Source organism: Ranitomeya imitator, chromosome 5 (genome assembly GCF_032444005.1).
Source record: "Ranitomeya imitator isolate aRanImi1 chromosome 5, aRanImi1.pri, whole genome shotgun sequence".
Classification (NCBI taxonomy): domain Eukaryota; kingdom Metazoa; phylum Chordata; class Amphibia; order Anura; family Dendrobatidae; genus Ranitomeya; species Ranitomeya imitator.
The window spans coordinates 525403121-525426004 of record NC_091286.1 but is presented as its reverse complement, the minus strand read 5'-3'; the positions used below and the strand labels follow the sequence as shown (position 1 = coordinate 525426004).

The window sequence follows — 22884 nt, the reverse complement described above, 5'->3', positions numbered from 1 at the left end:
CACAAACAAATGATACTAGCGCACCCACGTGTGCCGCTGGGGGCTTTTTATACATAAGTCTCCACCCCAAACACTTACGCCCAGTTAGTCTCATGCAGGCCAATCCGAAGCTGCCACATCACCCATGCAGCAGGCGTCCAACCACCAATGAGATGCCGCCACATCACGGACCTGCTCAGTAAGGAAAACTCTGGACTTAGGCTCCAGAGTGGCAGGCTGCTCCTGTATAACACTGGTTACAAAGGTCTTGGCTGGAGAGCCTGCAGTAATGAACTGTATACCACGAGCCTGAGCTAGACGCTGGGACCAATGTCTATGCTAAGCAGTACCTGCCGTGGCCGAACCTAATGGGAGACCACCACATATCCTAACAGTTTTGGAAGGAACTGGACAGAGTTGTTCCAAATATTGTTGAGAACTAACCACTGACCTTCTGTGGATGTAGGCTAGCAGAAATACTTCTGTATCTTCATGTATTTGCCAAATGTACATGATAATGTTGAAATCAAGGCTCTAGTGTCCATATCATCACTTCCAGGATTCCTTGTTTTGTTTACACTGAAGGTAGTTCTTACTCCTGTACGACCTTGCGATTTTCCATTTTTGTGCTTTCGTTTTTTTTCTACCCTTCTTCCCAGAGCCATAACTTTTTTACTTTTCCGTTAATATAGGGACAAGTTTTACTTTTTAATGACACCATTGATTTTACCATACTGGAAAATTTCCAAGTGCGGTGTAATTACAAAAAAGTGCAATTCCATAATTATTTTTGGGGTTTTGTTTTTACCATATTCACTAAATGCAAAAACTGATTGAGCAATATGATTCTCCAGGTCAGTACGAGTATGCAGATACCAAATATGTATAAGTTTGTTTTTTTAAGTGGTGAAAAAAAAATCTACAATTTGTGATAAAAAAAATTTAGTAGCGTCTCCATTTTACATGATCTGGGGCTGGGTGATGGCTTATTTTTGCACCCTAAGCTGCCATTTTTATTGACACCATTTTAAATTTTCTTAGAAATACATACAGTAGCCCTCTATTTTTCTGTTCTTGTTTATGCAAGTGCACCTTGAAGAATGGATGGTGTTTTGAAGGCAAAGGGCAGTCTCACCAAATATTATTTTGATTTCCATTTTTCTCCTTTGTTCATTCATTTTGTAGATAGTTAACTGATAAAAATAAACTATTAACACTTCCAATTTTTAAAGTATTCATACTGTGCACAATTTTTGCTTCTGCCTAAAACTTTTATCACAGTACTGTATGTATATAGAAAATGATATGAAAATTTGAGAGAGAAAACATCTTAAAGGTTAGCAATTGCTCCTTAAGCACATAAATGAGCATTGAGGGTTGATGACCATTTCACTGGATGTCCTTTCTTGGACCACTTTTGGTAGGTGCCAACAACTGCATAAAAAAAATCACAAGACCTATTTTGGGGATCCTTTTACCCAGTCATCTAATTATAAAATTTGATTTTTGCCAATGTGCTTTTTATTACTCCAATTCGCAACATTTTAAGTTTCTGAAAGGTGCATTTATACTCTCAAATGTAACCCTCAAATTTTATATGAAAACCTGGAAAAAGGATAAATCCACATCATGTGTCCTCTTTAAGATATCAAAGATTAAAATCAGGAATCTTTCTCGTATTTTCACACTGTTCAGACATCTGCCCAGCTCCGGCACCTGCCCAGCTCCAAAAGGCGGGTGCCATGCCCCTCTTTGTACAAAGTGCATGGAACTAAAACAAAACCAAAGAAATTAGTTGCAACATTTTTGGCTCTGTTTTAAATTTTTTTACTTTATACAAACAGGGACATGGTCCCCGCCTCGTTCTTGCGCTGTGCATGTTGTCTATATAGCTTTCCATGGACAGGTGTCTGGACAGTCAGGCCTGGGTCCTGCCCCCATCTAACTTGAGATCTGTTGATATATGGTGAGGTTTAATGCTAGAGATAGGATCGTCCCGATTGTGTTCACCTTGTCGTGGTGGGGTGACTTTTACACTTTTGTGATCAAAACAGTTTCAGCTAAGTACCCTATGCTGTTTGCATGTTCTATGTATTTACTTACTACATGATATTTGTTCATTTTGTTATTATCATGCAACTTAATGAATTTTTTTATATTATTGTGTTTTTTTATATTATTGTGTTTTTAAAGGAAATATTTAGTGATATAAAAAAACAGTAAGAATACATATTTACAGGCATATTTACAGACACAAATTTTCAGTGCCACCTTTGTTACATCCAGACTTGATGTGGATTTTGTTGCAGATTTGCCACCGATTTAACCTGATGCCTTGGAAAGGGCGAAATCTGTGGTGAAAATTGCAGCATAACTAGCACACTGCAAATCTAAAATTCCATTGCACATTTTCCACTTGTGAATCTGGATGAAAAATCCACACGATAATCACCATTTCTGAACATATCTCCAACGTCTTGAAAAAGTATTCATAACACCTGAACTTTTCCACATTGTTTGAAGTTTGAAGTCACACACACAAACGTTAATGTATTTTATTGAGATTTTATGTGCTTTGCTAACATAAATTAGCAAGTGTTTGCAAAGTGGAAAGGAAATTCTACATGGTTTTCAATTATTTTAAAAATATAAATCTGAAAGTTGCATTGTAATGTGCATTTGTATTCAGCCCCCTATAGTCTGATACCCATAAATAAAATCCTGAGTGGCCAATTTTCTCCAGAAGTTACATAATTAGTAAATTCAGTCCTCCTGTGTGTAATTTATTCACAGTATAACTACAGCTGTTCTGTGAAGGCCTCAGAGGTTTGATTTGAGAACAATGGAGATCAAACGCCATCATGAAAACCAAGGAACACACCAGATAGGTCAGACATAAAGTTGCGGAGAAGAGTAAAGCAGGGTTAGGTCATTAAAAAATAGCTTTAGCTCTGAACATCTCATGAAGCACTGGTCAGTCCATCATCCATAAATGAAAGAAGTATGGCACAACTGCAAGCTCTGCAAGACATGGCCATCCACCTAGACTGACATTGCAAGCGAGGAGAACACTAATTAAAGAAGCAGTCAAGAGACCCATGGTCACTCTGGAGAAGCTGCAGAGATTCACAGGAAAAATCTATCTACAGGACAAGTATTAGTCGAATACTTAACAAATGTGGACTTTATGGAGAATGGCAAGAAGAAAGACATTTTTAAAAGCATGCCAAAGGAAGTCATGTTATTGTTTGCAAAAAAGCCATGTAGAGGACATAGCTAGCATATGGAAGAAGGTTCTCTGGTCATTTGGGACCAAAGTAGAACTTTTTGGGCTAAGTGAAAATGCTATGTGTGCTGCACATCACCCTGAAAACACCATCCTCACTGTCGAACATGGTGATGGCAGCTTCATCCTGTGGGGATACTTTTCTTCAACAGGGACAGGAAAGCTAGTCAAAGTTGATGGGAAGATGATTGGAGCGAAATGCAGGCCATTCCTGGAGGAAAACGTATTAAAGGCTGCAAAAGACTCAAGACAGGGTCTTAAGTTCACATTCCAATAGGACAACAAACCACAACATACTGCCAAAGCTTCAATGGAATGGTTTAGATCAAAAGATATTCATGTGTTTGAATGGCCCCACCACAGTCCACACCTAAATGCCAATGAGAATCTGTGGCAGGACTGGAATATTGCTATTTACAGATGCCTACATCCAATCTTACTGAGCTAGAGCTAGTTTGCAAACAAGAATGAGCAAACATTTCAGCCTCTAGATGTGCAAAGCTGGTAGAGACATACCCCAAGATTTACAGCAGGGGGGTTGAATTCAAATGCACAGCCCAATTTTCAGATTTATAGTTTTAAAATATTTAGAATACCATGTATATTCTTTACACTTTACAAATACTTGCTACTTTGCATTGATATATCACATAAAATTCAAATGAAGCTGCCACTACCATGTTTGACAGTAAGTGTGGTGTTTTCAGGGTGATGTGCAGTATCAGTTGTCCAGCACACATAAAATCCAAATAGAAACCAGTTAGGTTTGTGGGTGTAATGTCAAACAATGTGGAAAAGTTCATGGAGCATGAATACTTTTTCAAGGACTTGTAATAGCATATAATAGACGGTCACATAGTGATGAGCAAACATGCTCAGATAACTTCTTATCCGATCATGCTCGAGTGTTATCCGAGTATCTCGGGCATGCTCGGATAATATGTTTGAATCCCTGCAGCTAGATGCTTTGCGGCTGTTAGACAGCCGCAGCACATATTGGGATTGCCTGTTTGTTAGTGAATCCCTCTATGTGTTGCGACTGTTTACCAGCTGCAAAACATGCAGCCGCAGGAATTCGAACATATTATCTGAGCATGCCCGAGATACTCGGATAACACCAGAGCATACTCGGATAACACGTTATCCGAGCATGTTCGCTCATCATTACTGTCACAAGTTGAAAATAGAATGCCATAAAGTCAGTTTTTTCATCCTTTTCATAAATAAACGTTGTCACAAATACATTTGAATCACATTTTATAATATTATTTCATTTTTATATTACTGCTAATAATTTTATATAAATAATAGGAATAATTGACATACCATGTAACTTAATGACTAGCAACTACATCTGTGGAGTATTACTATGTAGATTCAACAACTTTTCTATTTAGCATCATGAATTAATAAGCTCATTTTGACACTGAATAAATGGAAATGTGTAGACAACTTACAGCTATGAGTTGGAAGCTTTTGTGCAGCATGGCCACGAGAAGCTTGGTCAGTACAATCACCACCACCACATTGTATGTACCGACTATTACTGCCCCCACAAATGACTGAAGTTCATCATTGAAGCTAAATCTGGTCACAAAAAGAGCCACATGTGCCAACGAGAAAATATACCAGAACAGCGCATAACATGTCAAAATAAACCTGGAGAAAACAGAGGAAAATATGTAAGGTTAGGTAACAAAGTGTGACTGTCCCTCTGCTAACATCAATTGTATGAACAAACAGTCATCATGCATGGTGCTAAGAGTATTTCACATCAATAGTAAATATATAAAGGATGTAAGAGAGAGACACAAGTCCTGATGATAAATTCTAGACTCAATATTATTTTAAGATGCTGCAGTTATGAAGTGTCAGCGGGTTGGTGAGAAAATTGGTGCAAAACTTCAATGATCAACAATCCATGAATCCATGAATCCATGAATCTTTGAAGAAAGAGGAATGGAAGAGGGCTCTGGGAGTAGATTGGAGCAGTCATGTGTAGGACATCTGCTGAGAAGTCTACAGTGCAAGAGGGCAATCCAGGCCCTTTTAGGAGAAACCAAGGTATCACCTGATCGACCTTTACACTCTCCTAGCAAAGAGGAGCGGCCAAGAAAAACAAAATGCACAAAATATGAAATGTATTTAAAATAGGGAATGATCTAACATAAAAAAAAACTATTTATATTCCCCTCTTAGTGGTGAACAGTGGGGGGAAATTAAAAACGGAGAATAAGTTATTTTATTATTTTGCAGCAGTCTTTGAGCTTATTCCTACAAACCGCTTTAATGTCAAGTGTTAAATATTAACGCACTACCCTACTCACTTCACTTCAGCGTGGAGAAGATACAAGACACATTTTTAAAAGATTCAGTTCTGCAGTACCCGACAGCTGCTGCTACATTTGAATGGAGGCAGCTGTAGAAAATAGCAGCTGATTGGTGGAGGTGCTGGGTGTAAGATCCCCACCAACCTGAGATTGACAGCCTACTCTATGGATAAGTCATCAATATCTTGTGACCAACCAACTCATTTAACTATAAAGAGAGTCACAGCTGCAGTACACAGCATGATATATATTGGACTGCAGCTGTCACATATTAGTTGCAATGAAATATTTATCTCTGTGTAACACCAGACCTAATTAAATACTAGGTATTAGTTTTACCCCTGTCAATAGAAGCTCCCTTATACAGTCTCATATAATGATGTGTTCTCTTTTGCATAAATTATTGGCTACATCTGGCAGCACCGCTATATTATGGATTCACCTCTTCCCCCAAGGTCACTCCATGAGGAAGTTCACCCGAAGCGCGCATTGGGGTGCAACCCTGAGTGCATCTTGGACATGCAAATTGGTATTATTAACATATTTCTGTCTCTTTTCATTAAATTAGCACTCCCATCAAACTCTACCTAGTTAATTCTTCTGCTTTCCATTAAGTCTATGACATCACATGATTAAAAACTGAATATCTGAATCCTACTAAGCTCCATGGAGAAACATGAAGTCAATTTTCTCTGTCACTGCAAAAGTCTACGTCAGGGTGGGGAAGCGGAATAGCCGAGTCTGGAGTTGAAGAGGGGAAATGAATCATGCAGGAATAAGAGACTTCCTATTTCTGCATGGAGCAGAGGAAACAGAAGAATTAACCAGGTAGATAGGCAAAATGAGCAATTGTAAGTATACAGTGCTATATAATATGATGATTGCAATATACAAAGAGGATAAAAACTTTAATGGAAGTGCTTCTTTAAATCTCCCATTTTGGTGTTATTGCACTAGCACTTTTATTTTTTGGCACAGCTTTTGTATTCATTATTAAATTCTATACACTGCTACTATTAATGATGAACGCAAGTGCTCGTTACTCAAGTTTGCAGTATTATGGGTGCTCGAGTGACATGTCCGAGTCCACGCAGCCGCATGTTTTGCACCTGTTAGACAGCTGCAAAACATGTACGTATTGCCTAACAATCATGGGCAATCTGCATGTGGGCTGGTGAAGTTTTGTGTGCTGCTTTTCAGACCCAGTCCGACCCTGAATGCATATATAATTCACCCACTGCCATTCTTTTGCTTCCAAGCAGAGGAGAAGCAGGGAAGACTCAGGTAAGTGGGTCACATGAATCGGATAATTTGCCCCTACAAGGTGCTTCTAACAAAAATTGACAGTTTTTCAGACAACCCCTTCTTAAATGAACAATTGGAAAAACAGTAGTCTGACATCAGAACAATGATTTATTGCATTAGGACAGTGTTCCCCAACTCCGGTCCTCGAGTGCCACCAACAGGTCATGTTTTGGGGATTTCCTTAGTATTGTACAGGTCATTGAATGATTGCCTGTGCAGGTGATGCAATTATCACCTGTCCAATACTAAGGAAATCCTGAAAACATGGCCTGTTGGTGGCTCTTGAGGACCGGACTTGGGGAACACTGCATTAGGACAACCACCACACATTGGGAGCGGACATAGATGATAATACAGGTATGTAACTGGTCATGGCCAATAAGCTTATAAAAGAAGTTGCAAACATATCACTAATATGATTCTTTTCAATCAAAGTTACCTAAAATGAGTAAGGGACTTACGAGTGGAAGGTGTCATTGGTCTGGCGTTCACAGAAGATCCCAACACAGTCCTTGGTTTCACTGACTTTATACCCTTTATCATACAATTGTGTCAGTCCAATGGTAAATGAGAATAAGACCAGAAGAAACATGCCAAGGAATTTTCCAAAATCTTGTAACATCTGGCCCATGGATATCTGAAAAATGTCAATATATATAATATGTAAATTAGTGTTAAAATAATGTCTATACCGTGTGTGCACATTCATTTGGCAGGAATTTTTTGGGTCATTTTGGGATTTTATTATTTATATATGTAGTTAACAATTGTGAATGGGTTTCCACTGACAATTCACACTGGATGGCATAATCAATTATAAAGCAATGGTGGGCAAATAAATAATGTTATTCAGAAAAATGTACTGGATCCTTCAACCGTCACTAGAGTACAAACCCATAAATACAATTTTTGCTCTCATGAGCTTCAGACTGCAAATCAAAAACTAGATTCCAAATTCAGATTTCCTCCTTTTCTAGGGTTAAATGGTTTAATGTCTGAAGCCCTTAGGATTTTTTCCTGCAGCAGAAAGCAGACACGCTTCACTTCCCAAGTTTAGCAGAGTCACGTTGTTGTCTATTTTCTGGCAAATGCAGTCGGGAAAATGGTTATGAAACAGGGAGGCATTAGAGTATAAATCCAGCCATGATTATATTCAGCTCAGATTACAGCTGGAGGATAATGCTTGATGTGCTGTCCTGACATTCCTGGCTCAGTGGGTTACTGGACACAGCTGAGATTGTTATCTGCCCATTCTACCTCTAGGTTACAGAAACAAAAGTCATGCAGGGGGTTGCAGGTGAATGATGGGTTACACTCACTAGGAAATAATAGCATAAAAACCATATCATGATGCTTCCGTGTTAGTCCAATATTTTATTATTAGCATTGCTAACATTTAAAAATGTAAGAAGTACAAACTGTAAGATTTCATGACCTTCATTAATGATGGTCAACTAGATTCATATTGGTTGGCCAGAAATGGCCAATTCTTCTGTGGTCCTTTGCCATATCACAGTATCCAGGATATTAAGATGAAGATGTAGCCAGGAGTTCGCAATTTTTTCTTATCTCTGATGCATAGTTAGCACAAACTCTAGCAACTATAGAGTCAAATGCAGATTTAAGCTCCTCAGGGGCAGTGCTTCATATTGTAGACTATTATTGTAGACTCATCCTGTTGTATATCATAGACTTTGTCAAGCATTGTATCATTTAGCATGATATGTCTACAAGTACATTCATTTTATTCTGCTGAATTATGGGTATGTATGTATATATTGGTGATCTAACATTTCATTGCCTTTTTCTCTATTCCTTCCAATATTCCTTCAACCTTCTTCTAGTTGCTATTGAAGACAGATGACTTTCAAAAGACATACACGTGGAATAACCTAGGCATTTATTGCACTACCTAGGTTATGCCACTTCTATCTGCCTGATAGATCCAGACCAAATCCCTAGGAAAGGGATAATCACTAGTAAGGAGGGAGCGTGCTCGCCACTGCTCGATACTCAATTGAGCAACGGGTGCTCAGGCGCTCGTTACTTAATTGAGTATCGCTAGTGCTGAAACACCATGCTTGAGTCAACCACCACTCATGTTTTGCAGCTGTTGAGCAATAAACATAAGGGGATTAATAATAATAATAATCTTTATTTTTATATAGCGCTAACATATTCCGCAGCGCAGCGTTTGCACACATTATCATCACTGTCCCCGATGGGGCTCACAATCTAGAATCCCTACCAGTATGTCTTTGGAATGTGGGAGGAAACCGGAGTGCTCGGAGGAAACCCACGCAAACACGGAGAGAACATACAAACTCTTTGCAGATGTTGTCCTGGGTAGGATTAGAACCCAGGACCCCAGCGCTGCAAGGCTGCAGTGCTAACCACTGCGCCACCATGCTGCCGCAACCATGTTGGATAGAAATATAATGCCCACTGCGCTTCTTTTTTTATTCTTTCTAAAATCACCTGAGGTTTCCAACCTGCAGCATGTCAGTTTCTCATGCGGAGATGCTGAGTCTACTGTGTGGGATTTCCCCATAGACTTGCATTAGATGCAGTAAGTTAAGAAAAAAGTACATGCATTGTAATTAGCTTGGTTTTAATAAATTGGTCTTTATTCAAATAAATTGTTTATATGTTTTATTATCGGGTTAGTAATGGGGGTGCCTGATAGACACCTCTCCATTACTGACCCCAAGAGTTGACGGCAGCTAGTGGCTGCAGGCTTGCAGATGTTGTCCTTGGTGGAATTTGAACCCAGGACGCCAGCACTGCAAGGCTGCAGTGCTAACCACTGAGCCACCGTGCTGCCCAGTCTTTCACTAACTCCAATATATTTCAATAACCAGGGACCTTCCCAGCCTGACAATATAAGCTCACAGCTGCCTGCTTTACCTTGGCTCGTTATCAAAAATAGGGGGGGGGGGGGTCGGCCACATCATTTGTTGTGTTTTTTTAGTATTTATGTGTTTAAAACCAGGCTTAAAACACATTACACACATATATTATTTTTAACTGCAGATTTGACGCACCTAATGCAAGTTTATGGAGAAATTCCGCCCATAAAAGCCAAGTAATACTCTGGCAACATTGTTCCCAGCAGCGACCTAATTAGTCAGAGGTGCTTCCAGACCTGCTCGAATCGAGTACCGAGTATTTCAGTGCTCCTTCATCACTAATAATCACCAGATCTCATGTGTAAGTGGTGCTTGGCTCTGGTGCATGCTTAACAGAGTAACAGAGGTGGTGCCTATTACAAATTTTGCACACATTATCATCACGGTCCCCAATGGGGCTCAAAATCTAAATTCCCCATCAGTATGTCTTTGGAATGTGGGAGGAAACCAAAGTACCCGGCGGAAACCCACGCAAACATGGGGAGAATCATAGAATCATGTTGTTCTTGGTGGGATTTGAACCCAGGACTGCAGTGCTAACCACTGAGCCACCGTGCTGCCTAATCTTTCACTAACTCCAATATATTTCAAGTCAGAGAGCCACATGCAAACACAGCCACCTCTGTATTGTTTTTTAACAGATAAAATCAACCACTGATGGCCACTTGAAATCTTTAAACCAAGCAGTGGGCATTTTGAGACCATCCCTTTTGAAAGTGCATTGAACAGCAAGGTGAATTGCTGCTGAGGGAAAAAGAAAAAAAAAGTCTCTTTAAATCTTCAGTTTATCGAGCATGAATGAGCTGAGTGTGACCTGAGCGTAAGTGCGAACGGCGGTAAGTGTGTGACTTGAGATTCAGTGACATTGGATTCAGGGAGTTTCCAAGGGAGGAATTACTGAATTGCTGTCTGTATTTTATTATTACTTTGCATTTATTTTTATTAACGTTTTCGTCTGGTGCAATCCCCATTAGGAAATGTGCTCCACTATCCACTATTTCTAATGCCTTCCAGTGCACATCTTGCCACATGTATGCAGTCCTTGAGCAGCCGATCGAGGGTGCATACTGCTGTGCAAGATGTGAGCAAGTTGTGCATTTGGAAGCCCAGATTCTGGATCTAAATGTGCAGCTGGCAACACTGAGATCCATTGACAATATGGAAAGGAGTCTTCTGCTCACTGAGCAGACGCTCAATGGGATAGATGAGGGAGGGATGGTAGGATGGAGCTGCAGGACAGTGGAACAGCAAGCTGGGTGACAATTAGAAGGCCAGGGAGAGGAAAGGGTGCCAGGGAGGCTAGTCCTGATTTGGCACACCCCGATAAGTTTGCTAAGTTGGCAGATGAGGGGGCTGCCAGTACAGGGGTAGCACTGCTGCAGCCAGGCATGTCCTCTGAAAGCCGGAGGAGTGACTGCTACAGTTAGGAGGGAAATAGGAGAGAGCAGGGCAGGCCAGACAGGTGCTGGTAGTGGGGTACTCAATTATTAGGGGAGTAGATAGGGCAATCTGTTACAAAGACAGGGATCATCGAACGGTGTGCTGCCTACCTGGTGCTCGAGTCCGACACGTCGCTGATCGGGTGGATAGATTACTGGGAGGGGCTGGGAGGGGCTGGTGAGGACCCAGCGGTCATGGTGCACATTGGCACAAATGACAAAGTTAGGGTATGTGTCCACCTTCAGGACGGCCGGCGGTTTGGTCGGAGCGGCAAACGCGCTCTGCGCTAAGCTCCGCCCCCTTCTGTGACGCGATGATGCCAGATGTGTTCATAGCACACATCCGTGATCATCGCACCCCACCATAGGGCCCTGTGTTATATCTTGCGGTGATGTAGCTTCGCCGCAAGGTATACGGACATGCTGCGATCTTAAAAGACGCGCCGCATGTCCGGAGTCGCAGGGCTGCCGCGTGCGTGTTACCACGCATAGTGGAGACGGGATTTCATTCAATCCCCTCCACTATGCTGTAACATCTGGACGCTGTGTGTTTGACGCTGCGTCTCTATGCAGCGTCAAACACGCAGCGTTTACTGCACGTGGAAACATACCCTTAGAGGTAGGTGGAAGGTCCTTAAAGATGATTTCAGGGAATTAGGCTGCAGGCTGAAAGCAAGGACCTCCAACGTGGTATTTTTCGAAATACTGCCTGTACCACGTGCCACGCCTGAGAGGCAACGGGAGATTAGGGAGGTTAATAAGTGGCTCAAGAATTGGTGTAGGAAGGAGGGGTTTTTATGAAGAGGTAAGCTATAGACTGGACCACGGTGAGTCATTGGACGTGGTATATCTCGATTTTTCCAAAGCGTTTGATACCGTGCCGCACAAGAGGTTGGTACACAAAATGAGAATGCTTGGTCTGGGGGAAAATGTGTGTAAATGGGTTAGTAACTGGCTTAGTGATAGAAAGCAGAGGGTGGTTATAAATGGTATAGTCTCTAACTGGGTCGCTGTGACCAGTGGGGTACCGCAGGGGTCAGTATTGGGACCTGTTCTCTTCAACATATTCATTAATGATCTGGTAGAAGGTTTACACAGTAAAATATCGATATTTGCAGATGATACAAAACTATGTAAAGCAGTTAATACAAGAGAAGATAGTATTCTGCTACAGATGGATCTGGATAAGTTGGAAACTTGGGCTGAAAGGTGGCAGATGAGGTTTAACAATGATAAATGTAAGGTTATACACATGGGAAGAGGGAATCAATATCACCATTACACACTGAACGGGAAACCACTGGGTAAATCTGACAGGGAGAAGGACTTGGGGATCCTAGTTAATGATAAACTTACCTGGAGCAGCCAGTGCCAGGCAGCAGCTGCCAAGGCAAACAGGATCATGGGGTGCATTAAAAGAGGTCTGGATACACATGATGAGAGCATTATACTGCCTCTGTACAAATCCCTAGTTAGACCGCACATGGAGTACTGTGTCCAGTTTTGGGCACCGGTGCTCAGGAAGGATATAATGGAACTAGAGAGAGTACAAAGGAGGGCAACAAAATTAATAAAGGGGATGGGAGAACTACAATACCCAGATAGATTAGCGAAATTAGGATTATTTAGTCTAGAAAAAAGACGACTGAGGGGCGATCTAATAACCATGTATAAGTATATAAGGGGACAATACAAATATCTCGCTGAGGATCTGTTTATACCAAGGAAGGTGACGGGCACAAGGGGGCATTCTTTGCGTCTGGAGGAGAGAAGGTTTTTCCACCAACATAGAAGAGGATTCTTTACTGTTAGGGCAGTGAGAATCTGGAATTGCTTGCCTGAGGAGGTGGTGATGGCGAACTCAGTCGAGGGGTTCAAGAGAGGCCTGGATGTCTTCCTGGAGCAGAACAATATTGAATCATACAATTATTAGGTTCTGTAGAAGGACGTAGATCTGGGTATTTATTATGATGGAATATAGGCTGAACTGGATGGACAAATGTCTTTTTTCGGCCTTACTTACTATGTTACTATGTTACTATGTTACTATGTTTGGGTTCCTGCAGAACTGGGCTGACTTCTCAGTTGGCTACAGGTTCTACGCTAGGGACGGGCTGCACCTCAATGGGGAAGGTGCACCTGTGCTGAGGGAGAAAATGGCTAGAAGGCTGGAGGAGTGTTTAAATTAGGGAATGGGGGGAGGGTATTCATTTTATAGAAGGGGAAGATAGTGCAGATAGAGACCTGGGCACAAATAAGGAAGTTGGGTATGGCGGTGGCATGGGGGGGGTGGGGTTAGAACAATTAATAACTTAAGAAAGAATACAGGTACAGAGAGATACATAAAGTGCGTGTATACTAATGCCAGAAGCCTCGCCAACAAAATGGATGAATTAGAATTAATGTTATTGGAGCATAATTATGACATGGTGGGGATATCTGAAACGTGGCTGGATGAGAGCCAAGACTGGGCTGTTAACTTGCAGGGCTATAGTCTATTCAGAAATGACCGAATGGATAAGCGAGGGGGAGGTGTGTGTCTATATGTAAAATCATCCTTAAAACCCATCCTGCATGATAATATAGGTGAATCTAATGAAAATGTAGAATCCCTGTGGGTGGAGATAAGGGGAGGGGGAAAAAATAATAAATTACTGATAGGGGTTAGTTATAAGTCTCCAAAAATAATGGAAGCAACGGAGAATATCCTCGTAAAGCAAATAGATGAAGCTGAAGCAAAGGTAATCGGCTTTTGACAAGTATGGGAGACAATTACCTTTCACAACTGGTTCAGGACACAACAAGAAAGGGGGCACTGCTAGACCTAATATTAACCAACAGGCCAGACCGCATAGCAAATATAAGGGTTGGGGGTCACTTGGGTAACAGTGATCACAAAATAATACGTTTTCATGTATCCTTTAATAAGATGTGTAGTAGAGGGGTTACAAGGACACTAAACTTCAGAAGGGCAAATTTCCAACGGATGAGAGATGATCTTGGTGCACTTTACTGGGACGATATCCTGAGATATAAAAATACACAAAGAAAATGGGAGACGTTTATTAGCATCCTGGATAGGACCTGTGCACAGTATATACCGTATGGGAATAAACATACTAGAAATAGGTGGAAACCAATATGGCTAAATAGAGCTGTAAGGGGCGCAATAAGTGACAAAAAGAAAGCATTTAGAGAATTAAAGGAAGTAGGTAGTGAGGAGGCATTAAATAAATACAGAAAATGAAATACATTCTGTAAAAAGTGAATCAAGGCAGCAAAGATTGAGACAGAGAGACTCATTGCCAGAGACTCATCCCAAAATATTCTTTAACTACGTAAATAGTAAGAAACTAAAAAATGATAGTGTTGGCCCCTCTACGTCTGGAGGAAAGAAGGTTTAAGCATAATAACAGACGAGGATTCTTTACTGTAAGAGCAGTGAGACTATGGAACTCTCTGCCAAATGATGTTGTAATGAGTGATTCATTACTTAAATTTAAGAGGTTACTGGATGCCTTTCTTGGAAAGTATAATATTACAGGTTATATATACTAGATTCCTTGATAGGGTGTTGATACAGGGAACTAGTCTGATTGCCGTATGTGGAGTCGGGAAGGAATTTTTTTCCCCCAATGTGAAGCTTACTCACATGGGAGTTTTTTGCCTTCCTCTGGATCAACATGTTAGGGCATGTTAGGTTAGGCTATGGGTTGAACTAGATGGACTTAAAGTCTTCCTTCGACCTTAATAACTATGAAACTATTCTTCTGAGGTCTCATTTAGAGGAGAAAACATTATGTAACTAATCTCCCGGCAGCAAAGTGGCACAGGGGTTAGCATTGCAGCGCTAGGGTCCTGGGTTGATATCCTACCAAGGACAATATCTGTAAATGGTTTGTATGTTCTCCCCATGTTTGCGTGGATTTCCTCCCACACACCAAAGATATACTGATAGGGAACTTAGATTGTGAGCCCCAATGGGAAAGGTGATAATGTTTGTAAAGTACTGGGGAATTAATGGTGCTATGTAAGTGAGAAAAATAAATAAATCTGTATCTGATAAGTAAAGCACAACATTTGCTAAACTACTTTGTAAATAGATTTATGTTGTCAGAAGTGGAGTTTCTCATGATATTAATAACTATGAAAATAATGTATTTTATTTTCCTACACGAACCATCTAATCTGATATATAAATAGATCTTAAAATCTGAACTTGGAGTATGTGGAATCTCATAATAACACAGACAACTGCAGTGTGCTGGTCAGAACTTTGCAAATAAACTGCAGTATGTATACAGTTGTGCTCAAAAGTTTACATACCCCATCAGATTTTTTGCTTTCATGGCCTTTTTTCAGAGAATATGAATGATAACACCAAAACCTTTTCTCCGCTCATGGTTAGTGATTGGCTGAAGCCATTTATTGGCAAACTACTGTGTTTTCTCATTTTAAATCATAATGACATCCCAAAACATCCAAATTACCCTGATCACACCCTGGTGATTTTGGCCTGATAACATGTACAGACGTTGACACAAATGGGTTTGAATGGCTACTAAAGGTAACATCATCACCTGTGACCTGTTTGCTTGTAATCAGTGTGTGTGCATAAAAGCTGAGTGAGTTTCTGGGATCCATACAGACTCTTGCATCTTTCATCCAGCCACTGACTTTCTGGATTGTGAGTCATGGGGAAAACAAAAGAATTGTCAACGGATCTAAGGGAAAAGGTAGTTCAACTATATGACAAAGGAAAGGGATACAAAAAGACATCCAAGGAATTGATAATGCCAGTCAGCAGCATTCAAACTGTGATTACCAAATGGAAAATCAGGGGCTCTGTAAAAACAAAGCCACGGTCCATTAGACCAACAAAAATGTCATCCACAACTGCCAGGAAAATTGTTCTGGATGCAAAGAAAAACCCACATATAACATCAGCTAAAATACTGGACTCTCTGAAAACTAGTGATGTGGCTGTTTCAAGATGCACAATAAGGAGGCACTTGAAGAGAAATGAGCTGCACGGTTGAGTCACCAGAAGAAAGCCATTACTGCGCAAATGCCACAAAGTATCTTGCCTACAATATGCAAAACAGCACAGAGACAAGCCTCAAAACTTCTGGAACAAGATAATTTGGAGTGATGAGACCAAAATTGAACTTTTTGGCCACAACCATAAATGTTACATTTGGAGAGAAGTCAACAAGACCTATGATGAAAGGAATACCATTCCTACTGTAAAGCTCGGAGTTGGATCGCTGATGTTTTGGGGATGTGTGAGCTACAAAGGAACAGGAAACTTGGTCAAAGTTGAAGGAAAGAGGAATGCAGCATGTTATCAGCAAATACTGGAGGCAAATTTGCACTCATCAGCCTGGAAGCTGCTCATGGGACGTACTTGGACGTTCCAACATGACAATGATCCAAAATACAAGGACAAGTCAATCTGTCATTGGCTACAGCAGAACAAAGTCTCTTGACCTCAATATCATTGAGCCACTCTAGTGAGATCTCAAGCGCTCAGTTCATGCTAGGCAGCCCAGGAATTTACAGTAATTGGAAGCTTTTTACCAAGAAGAGTGGGCACATTTACCATCTGAGAAAATAAAGAACCTCATTCACAACCACCACAAAAGACTTCAAGCTGTCATTGATGTTAGAGGGGGCAATACACGGTATTAAGAAATGGGGTATGCAAACTTTTGATCAGGGTCACTTGGATGTTTTGGGTTGTCATTATGATTTAAAAAGGGAGAACACTGTGGTTTGACAATAAATGGCTTCACCCAACCACTAACCATGAGTGGAGAAAAAGTTTTGGTGTTATCATCATTCATATTCTCTGAAAAAAGGCCAAGAAAGCAAAAATTCTGCCGAGGTATGTAAAATTTTAAACACAACTGTATACTCTTTGCGCTCTTATTTTCCCTTCTGCGTTAATGCTTGCTAGCTGAATTTTGCCTGTTGATGCACAATATACTATGGGTGTTTTTTATAGAAGCCCAGATAAGGTAGTAAAATGTTATAATTACATTTACCGGTGAGATGGGTGTAGTTTTATTTTCCCTTCTACTATGTCATCTACTGTAGTCATAAGGTGTTTGAGAAATATGGTGAGAGATGGCCCGGCTATTAAGGGGTAGAGGAGGCAGATCTTTTTTCTTTTTTTAATCTGGCATTGTATACAAGTTATTATACAGAAAGTAATGTTTCCTAAGATTTTTTTCATTGAAAATCCATTTTATTTTCAGTATTGTATTTTTTATTGTTAATATTATTCCTAGAAGTGACATGGGAGTCTGAGATGCATCCGGTCGTGTTACCCATGCTGTTCCCATTCCATTTGAGCGCTGTTTCCATCTATTTCAGTGATTTTACTGCCTCCCCAACCCTCCTGTTAGGGTCTTGTGGAAAACTGTTTGAGTTTCTCATTGAGTTCCATTATATTCGTTACTTGAGTTGAGCTTGTCCGTGAGTCCAACCTGCTCGATTCAAGTACCGAGCACTCGAGCATTTTAGTGCTGGATCATCACTAGTTGATACTGAAGCCTACACTTTGGATTTAGTTATGTACATATCTAGCAAACAAGGTACAGTACAGTACAGATCAGTACAATTACAGCAGATGATTTACCTGTAATGGTCCCAGTATTGAACTAGTTGTGTACATAAAGAAAAGACGTAGATAGCTGAGCACGTTGCCAAAGGCGAAGAGACCTTCTGCCACCAGTGTGGGGTGGAAAGCATCCCAGTCCTTTCGGTCTGCATTGCAGTGGAACTGTCAGATGAAGGAGAGAGTTGTGATTCCACATATTTCTTCAAGCAGTTGAGATAAGCAGAATACAAGTGATCACAACACGATTGTTTATTCTATTCTATATAATATTGATGAACCAAATGTTAAAAAGACTGGCTAGTCACAGCTTTGCTAGGCAGATTAAAGTCAGATACTATAAGCATTTGGTTCTGAAAGATGACTATTGATTTTCTTAGTTGGGTGGTGCCCCAGTCATACTGTCCGACAAGACTAAAACTGGTATATTGGCGTCTAGAAGATCAATGCGTAGATAATAATTACTGGGCACAATGTGACAAATGTTCCTACAATGTTTCCGTTTAATAGTTTTTGCTACATGAAGTACAATTTATAGTCACCTTGCAGTAAGCCACGATTTTTAGAGTGAAAGTTGCTAAATACAATGAATTCATTACAAAACTGAGCTGATTCCGAGATTCTTCCAAGAAATCTTCCAGACCATCATACCAAAGACGCTTCACATCTGACCAGACCATCCCTGAAAAAAATATACGAGACTGTGTTATAATCAATGTCTTAAGTGGTTCCATGCAGCAGTCTATCAATTATATGTCATCAACCATTAGAAAAGGAAATCACATACTGTAGATGAAAAGACACATACATTAAAGGGACTCTGCAGTGAAGATAGGTTATTGTCACCCATTGACAAGATAGATGATGATAATCTATAGATCAGGGGACGTCTGACTGATGGGACCCACACAAATCAGCAGAAAGGGGCACCTTTATTCTCATTGGAATGAAGAGGCAGGAAAAATGCCTGTCAACCCCTCCATTCCTTCCCAATGGGACCGTAGAGCGCTGCACTCACCTTTTTTCGCGAGCCCCAATGGAGCGGTGGTCCGGCATGTGCATTGTCACTACAGTCTAAGTTAGGGTCAGACGAGCGTACATTGTCTTAGATTAGAGAATCGGGTTAATTATTCAAATCACTCTTTGATCAAACTCTTGATCAGGGTGTAATCATAGTGTGTTCCGACTTTCTCGGATGAGGAGAAGATGGAGAAATAAATGTTTTACATCTTCTGCATTCTGTCAGTCTATGGAAATCAGACTGCACTCAGATATAATCCATGTGCTGTCCGATGGTTTCCACAGACTCATTGACTTGCATGGGCGAGTGGGATCCTAATATCGGCTTAAACTCGGTCATGTAAAGATTTTTTTTCCTTGAATGGGCTCTGTCCAATGGAAACAATCGGACAAGTGCACAGCCCCATAGCATAATATGGGTATGAGCGCTGTCCTTCAAAATGATGCATGTCCCGCGTCCGAGTATTACAGTCATCTGCATGAGCCCTTATGGCAATAAATATACCCCGGTCTGCTGATCAGTTTTGATCCCAACGGTTGCACCCACCAATCTACAGGTTACCACCTAACCTGTGGATAGATGATAACTTCCATTTATTAGACAATCCTTTTAAGATGTAAGCATACAGCAACCACTAAAAAAAAAATCATTGTTATGTTTCAGAAAAGCTAAAAAAAAAACCAGTACATCTTATCTTGCCTGACCGTCATGATTGTAATGTGTTTGGCATTTCATAAATTGTGGCAAGAAATGTATGTACAATCTTAGGATATGTTCACATGTCGCCTTTTTTCTGTTGTGGAAAACACAAACCATTTTACAGTACCAGCAAAATGAAGGAGATTCCTGAAACCTCAGACACACGCTGCTTATTTCATCCATGAAGATTTGAAGCAGTTAAACAGTGTTTTTCACTCATTCAAATGAGTGGTAATGAGGAAATGCTTCAAAAATGTATGTAAAAGTGTTAAAAACATGGCGAAAGCGTGCGTATTTTAGGCAGTGTTTTTTCATTATTTGCAGCAGATTTTTTTGCTGCAAATATTGAACGTGTGCACATAGCTGTACTCAGAAATAAATATGAAATTCTTAAAAGCCTTTCAAAAGTTCAACAACAATGAGACAGTTTTAGGATGTGTGTAAGCGGCGTCTCCTTAGGCAGAATCTGCCTGGAAAGGCACTCAATAGACATAAACGTAAAGAACATGCACAAAAATGCATACAGTATATTGCGTCTTTTGTAACCTCCATTAACCGCTTCACTTATTGCTTTAAAAAATGTGAAGCGGTTAAAACAAGTGACCTGATCAATCTTCACGTGGCTTCTGCTTGGAAGCCGCCATTATTTTATATCTGTCATTTTCAAAAAACATCAGCGCAAAAATTGATGCAAACGGTGACGCTTTTTCACGCTTAAAGTTTGCTCAACAACATTTAGACCAGCCTGTGAAATACTGGGAGAATATAGTATAGACCAAAATTTAAATCTTTGGATGCCATAATACACAACATGTTTGGAGACCAAAAGGCACTGCATATCACCCTAAAAACACTACACATACAAGGAAGTTTGGCGGTGGGAACATCATGGTGTGAGGCAGGGGTCCCCAACTCCATGCCTCGAGGGCCGCCAACAGTGCAGGTTTTCAGGATTTCTTTAGTATTGCATCGGTGGTAATGTGATCATCTGCAGAGGTGATGATTCCAACCCCTGTGCAATACTAAGGAAATCCTGAAAACCTGCACTGTTGGCGGCCCTCGAGGCCTGGAGTTGGGGACCACTGGTGTGAGGCATGGCTGGAATGGGACTGAAAATCAGCCCTGGCACACAAACCAAAACAGTCCACATGCAAATCGCTGTTTTTAAATAGGAGTGTATCTTTTCTATGGATCCTTTTCTGTATAGTTTGTGGGTTAGAACACTAAAGGAGTTCGATAGGTGAAAAATGACACTAGGTGAAACATGGCTTTGTTTTTAAATGCTGGGAGATACGCCATTCTGTGACTGCGCCACAGAATGGGGAATCAGAATTAGGACTTCTTCTGTGCATGTCCATAGTTGCAGGATGACCTAATGTCATTATATACAGTATTATGATGTATATAGTTAGCCCAACCTAATACAATTGTAAGAGGCTGGACCAGAGCCGTAGTCATGGCCGAACACTCCGGTGTATCTGTGCACTGGCCCCCCTCCACATAAGAATCACATCCCACTCTGGGCTTACTTGTGTTCCCGTCTTCCAAATGGAAATTTGGCAAAAATTTTGAAAATTTTGCAATTTTCAAATTTTAATTTTTATGCCCTTAAATCAGAGAGTCATATCACACAAAACAGTTAATAAATAACATTTCCCACATGTCCGCTTTACATCAGCACAATTTCGGAAACATGTTTTTTTTTGTTAGTTTGTTAAGATGACCAGCGATTTCTCATTTTTACAACAAAATTTGCATAACCATTTTTTTTAGGAACCATCTCACATTTGAAGTGACTTTGAGGGGCCTATATGACAGAAAATACCCCAAAATGACACCATTCTAAAAACTGCACCCTTCAAGGTGCTCAAAACCATATTCAAGAAGTTTGTTAACCCTTCAGGTGCTTCACAGGAATTTTTGGAATGTGGAAGAAAATAAACATTTACTTTTCTTTCACAAAAATGTTCCTTTAGACCTAATTTTTTTAACTTTTTCAAGGGTAACAGGAGAAAATGGACCATACCTTTTGTTGTGCAATGTCTTCTGAGCATGCTGATACCCCATATGTGGGGGAAATCTACTGTTTGGGCACAAGGCAGGGCTCAGAAGGGAAGGAGCGCCATTTGACTTTTTGAATGTAAAATATGCTGGAATAATTAGCGGTTGCTATGTCACGTTTGGAGAGCCCCTGATGTGCCTAAAGAGTGGAAACCCCCAACAAGTGACACCTTTAGGGTGACTAGATCCCTTAGGGAACTTATCTAGATGTGTATTGAGAACCTCAAACCCATAGGTGCTTCACAGAAGTTTATAACGTTAACCCGTGAAAATAAAAAAAATCACATTTTTCCCAGATATATCTTTTTTTAGCTCCAAATTTTGCATTTTCATAAGGGTAACAAGAGAAATTGCTCCATACAATTTGTTGTGCAATTTCTGCTGAGTGTGCAGATACCCAATATTTGGAAGAAAACAACTGTTTGGGTGCATGGCAGGGTTTGGAATGAAAGGAGCGCCATTTGACTTTTTGAATGTAAAATACAGTATGTTGGAATAATTAGCAGACGCCATGTTGCATTTGGAGAGCCCCTATGTAGAAATACATGCAGCCGCACGCTCCGGTCCCAAGTGCCGGTGGAAGTGCCGGGTATTGATGCAAGAAACACGCAACTAGTTTCTGGCATTGCACTCGCAAGTGTGACCTCGGCCTTAAGGTACCTTCACACTGAACGATATCGCTAGTGATCCGTGACGTTGCAGCGTCCTGGCTAGCAATATCGTTCAGTTTGACAGGCAGCAGCGATCAGGCCCCTGCTGTGCCATCGCTGGTCGGCGCAGAAAGTCCAGAACTTTATTTTGTCGCTGGACTCCCGCAGACATCGCTGAATCGGCGTGTGTGACGCCGATTCAGCGATGTCTTCACTGGTAACCAGGGTAAACATCGGGTTACTAAGCGCAGGGCCGCGCTTAGTAACCCGATGTTTACCCTGGTTACCAATGTAAATGTTAAAAAAAACAAACACTACATACTTACATTCCGGTGTCTGTCCTCCGGCGTTCTGCTTCTCTGCACTGTGTAAGCGCAGCGGCCGGAAAGCACAGTGGTGACGTCACCGCTGTGCTCTGCTTTCCGGCCGGCGCTTATTGCAGAGAAGCAGAGCGCCGGAGAGGACAGACACCGGAATGTAAGTATGTAGTGTTTTTTTTTTTATGTTTACGCTGGTAACCAGGGTAAACATCGGGTTACTAAGCGTGGCCCTGCGCTTAGTAACCCGATGTTTATCCTGGTTA

The 22884-nt window shown here is 40.9% G+C and overlaps 1 protein-coding gene across 4 annotated transcripts in view; it reads right to left on the bottom strand.

The window, feature by feature from the left end:
• TRPC1 (transient receptor potential cation channel subfamily C member 1) overlaps positions 1-22884 on the bottom strand; it is a 173636-nt gene that overhangs the window by 62477 nt on the left and 88275 nt on the right. For 3 of the 4 annotated variants that reach the window (XR_011312485.1, XM_069727566.1, XM_069727565.1), the window contains 4 exons: positions 18413-18552; positions 17892-18035; positions 7362-7537; positions 4723-4924 (listed from right to left, as the gene is read on the bottom strand). Coding sequence is in view for 3 of the 4 variants with exons in the window: in XM_069727566.1 (XP_069583667.1) it covers positions 4723-4924; positions 7362-7537; positions 17892-18035; positions 18413-18552 (662 nt within the window). In the remaining variant the exon portion in view is untranslated. Of the gene's footprint in view, positions 1-2241; positions 2331-4722; positions 4925-7361; positions 7538-17891; positions 18036-18412; positions 18553-22884 lie in introns of those variants that run through there. The other variant, XM_069727567.1, reaches the window with a different exon arrangement.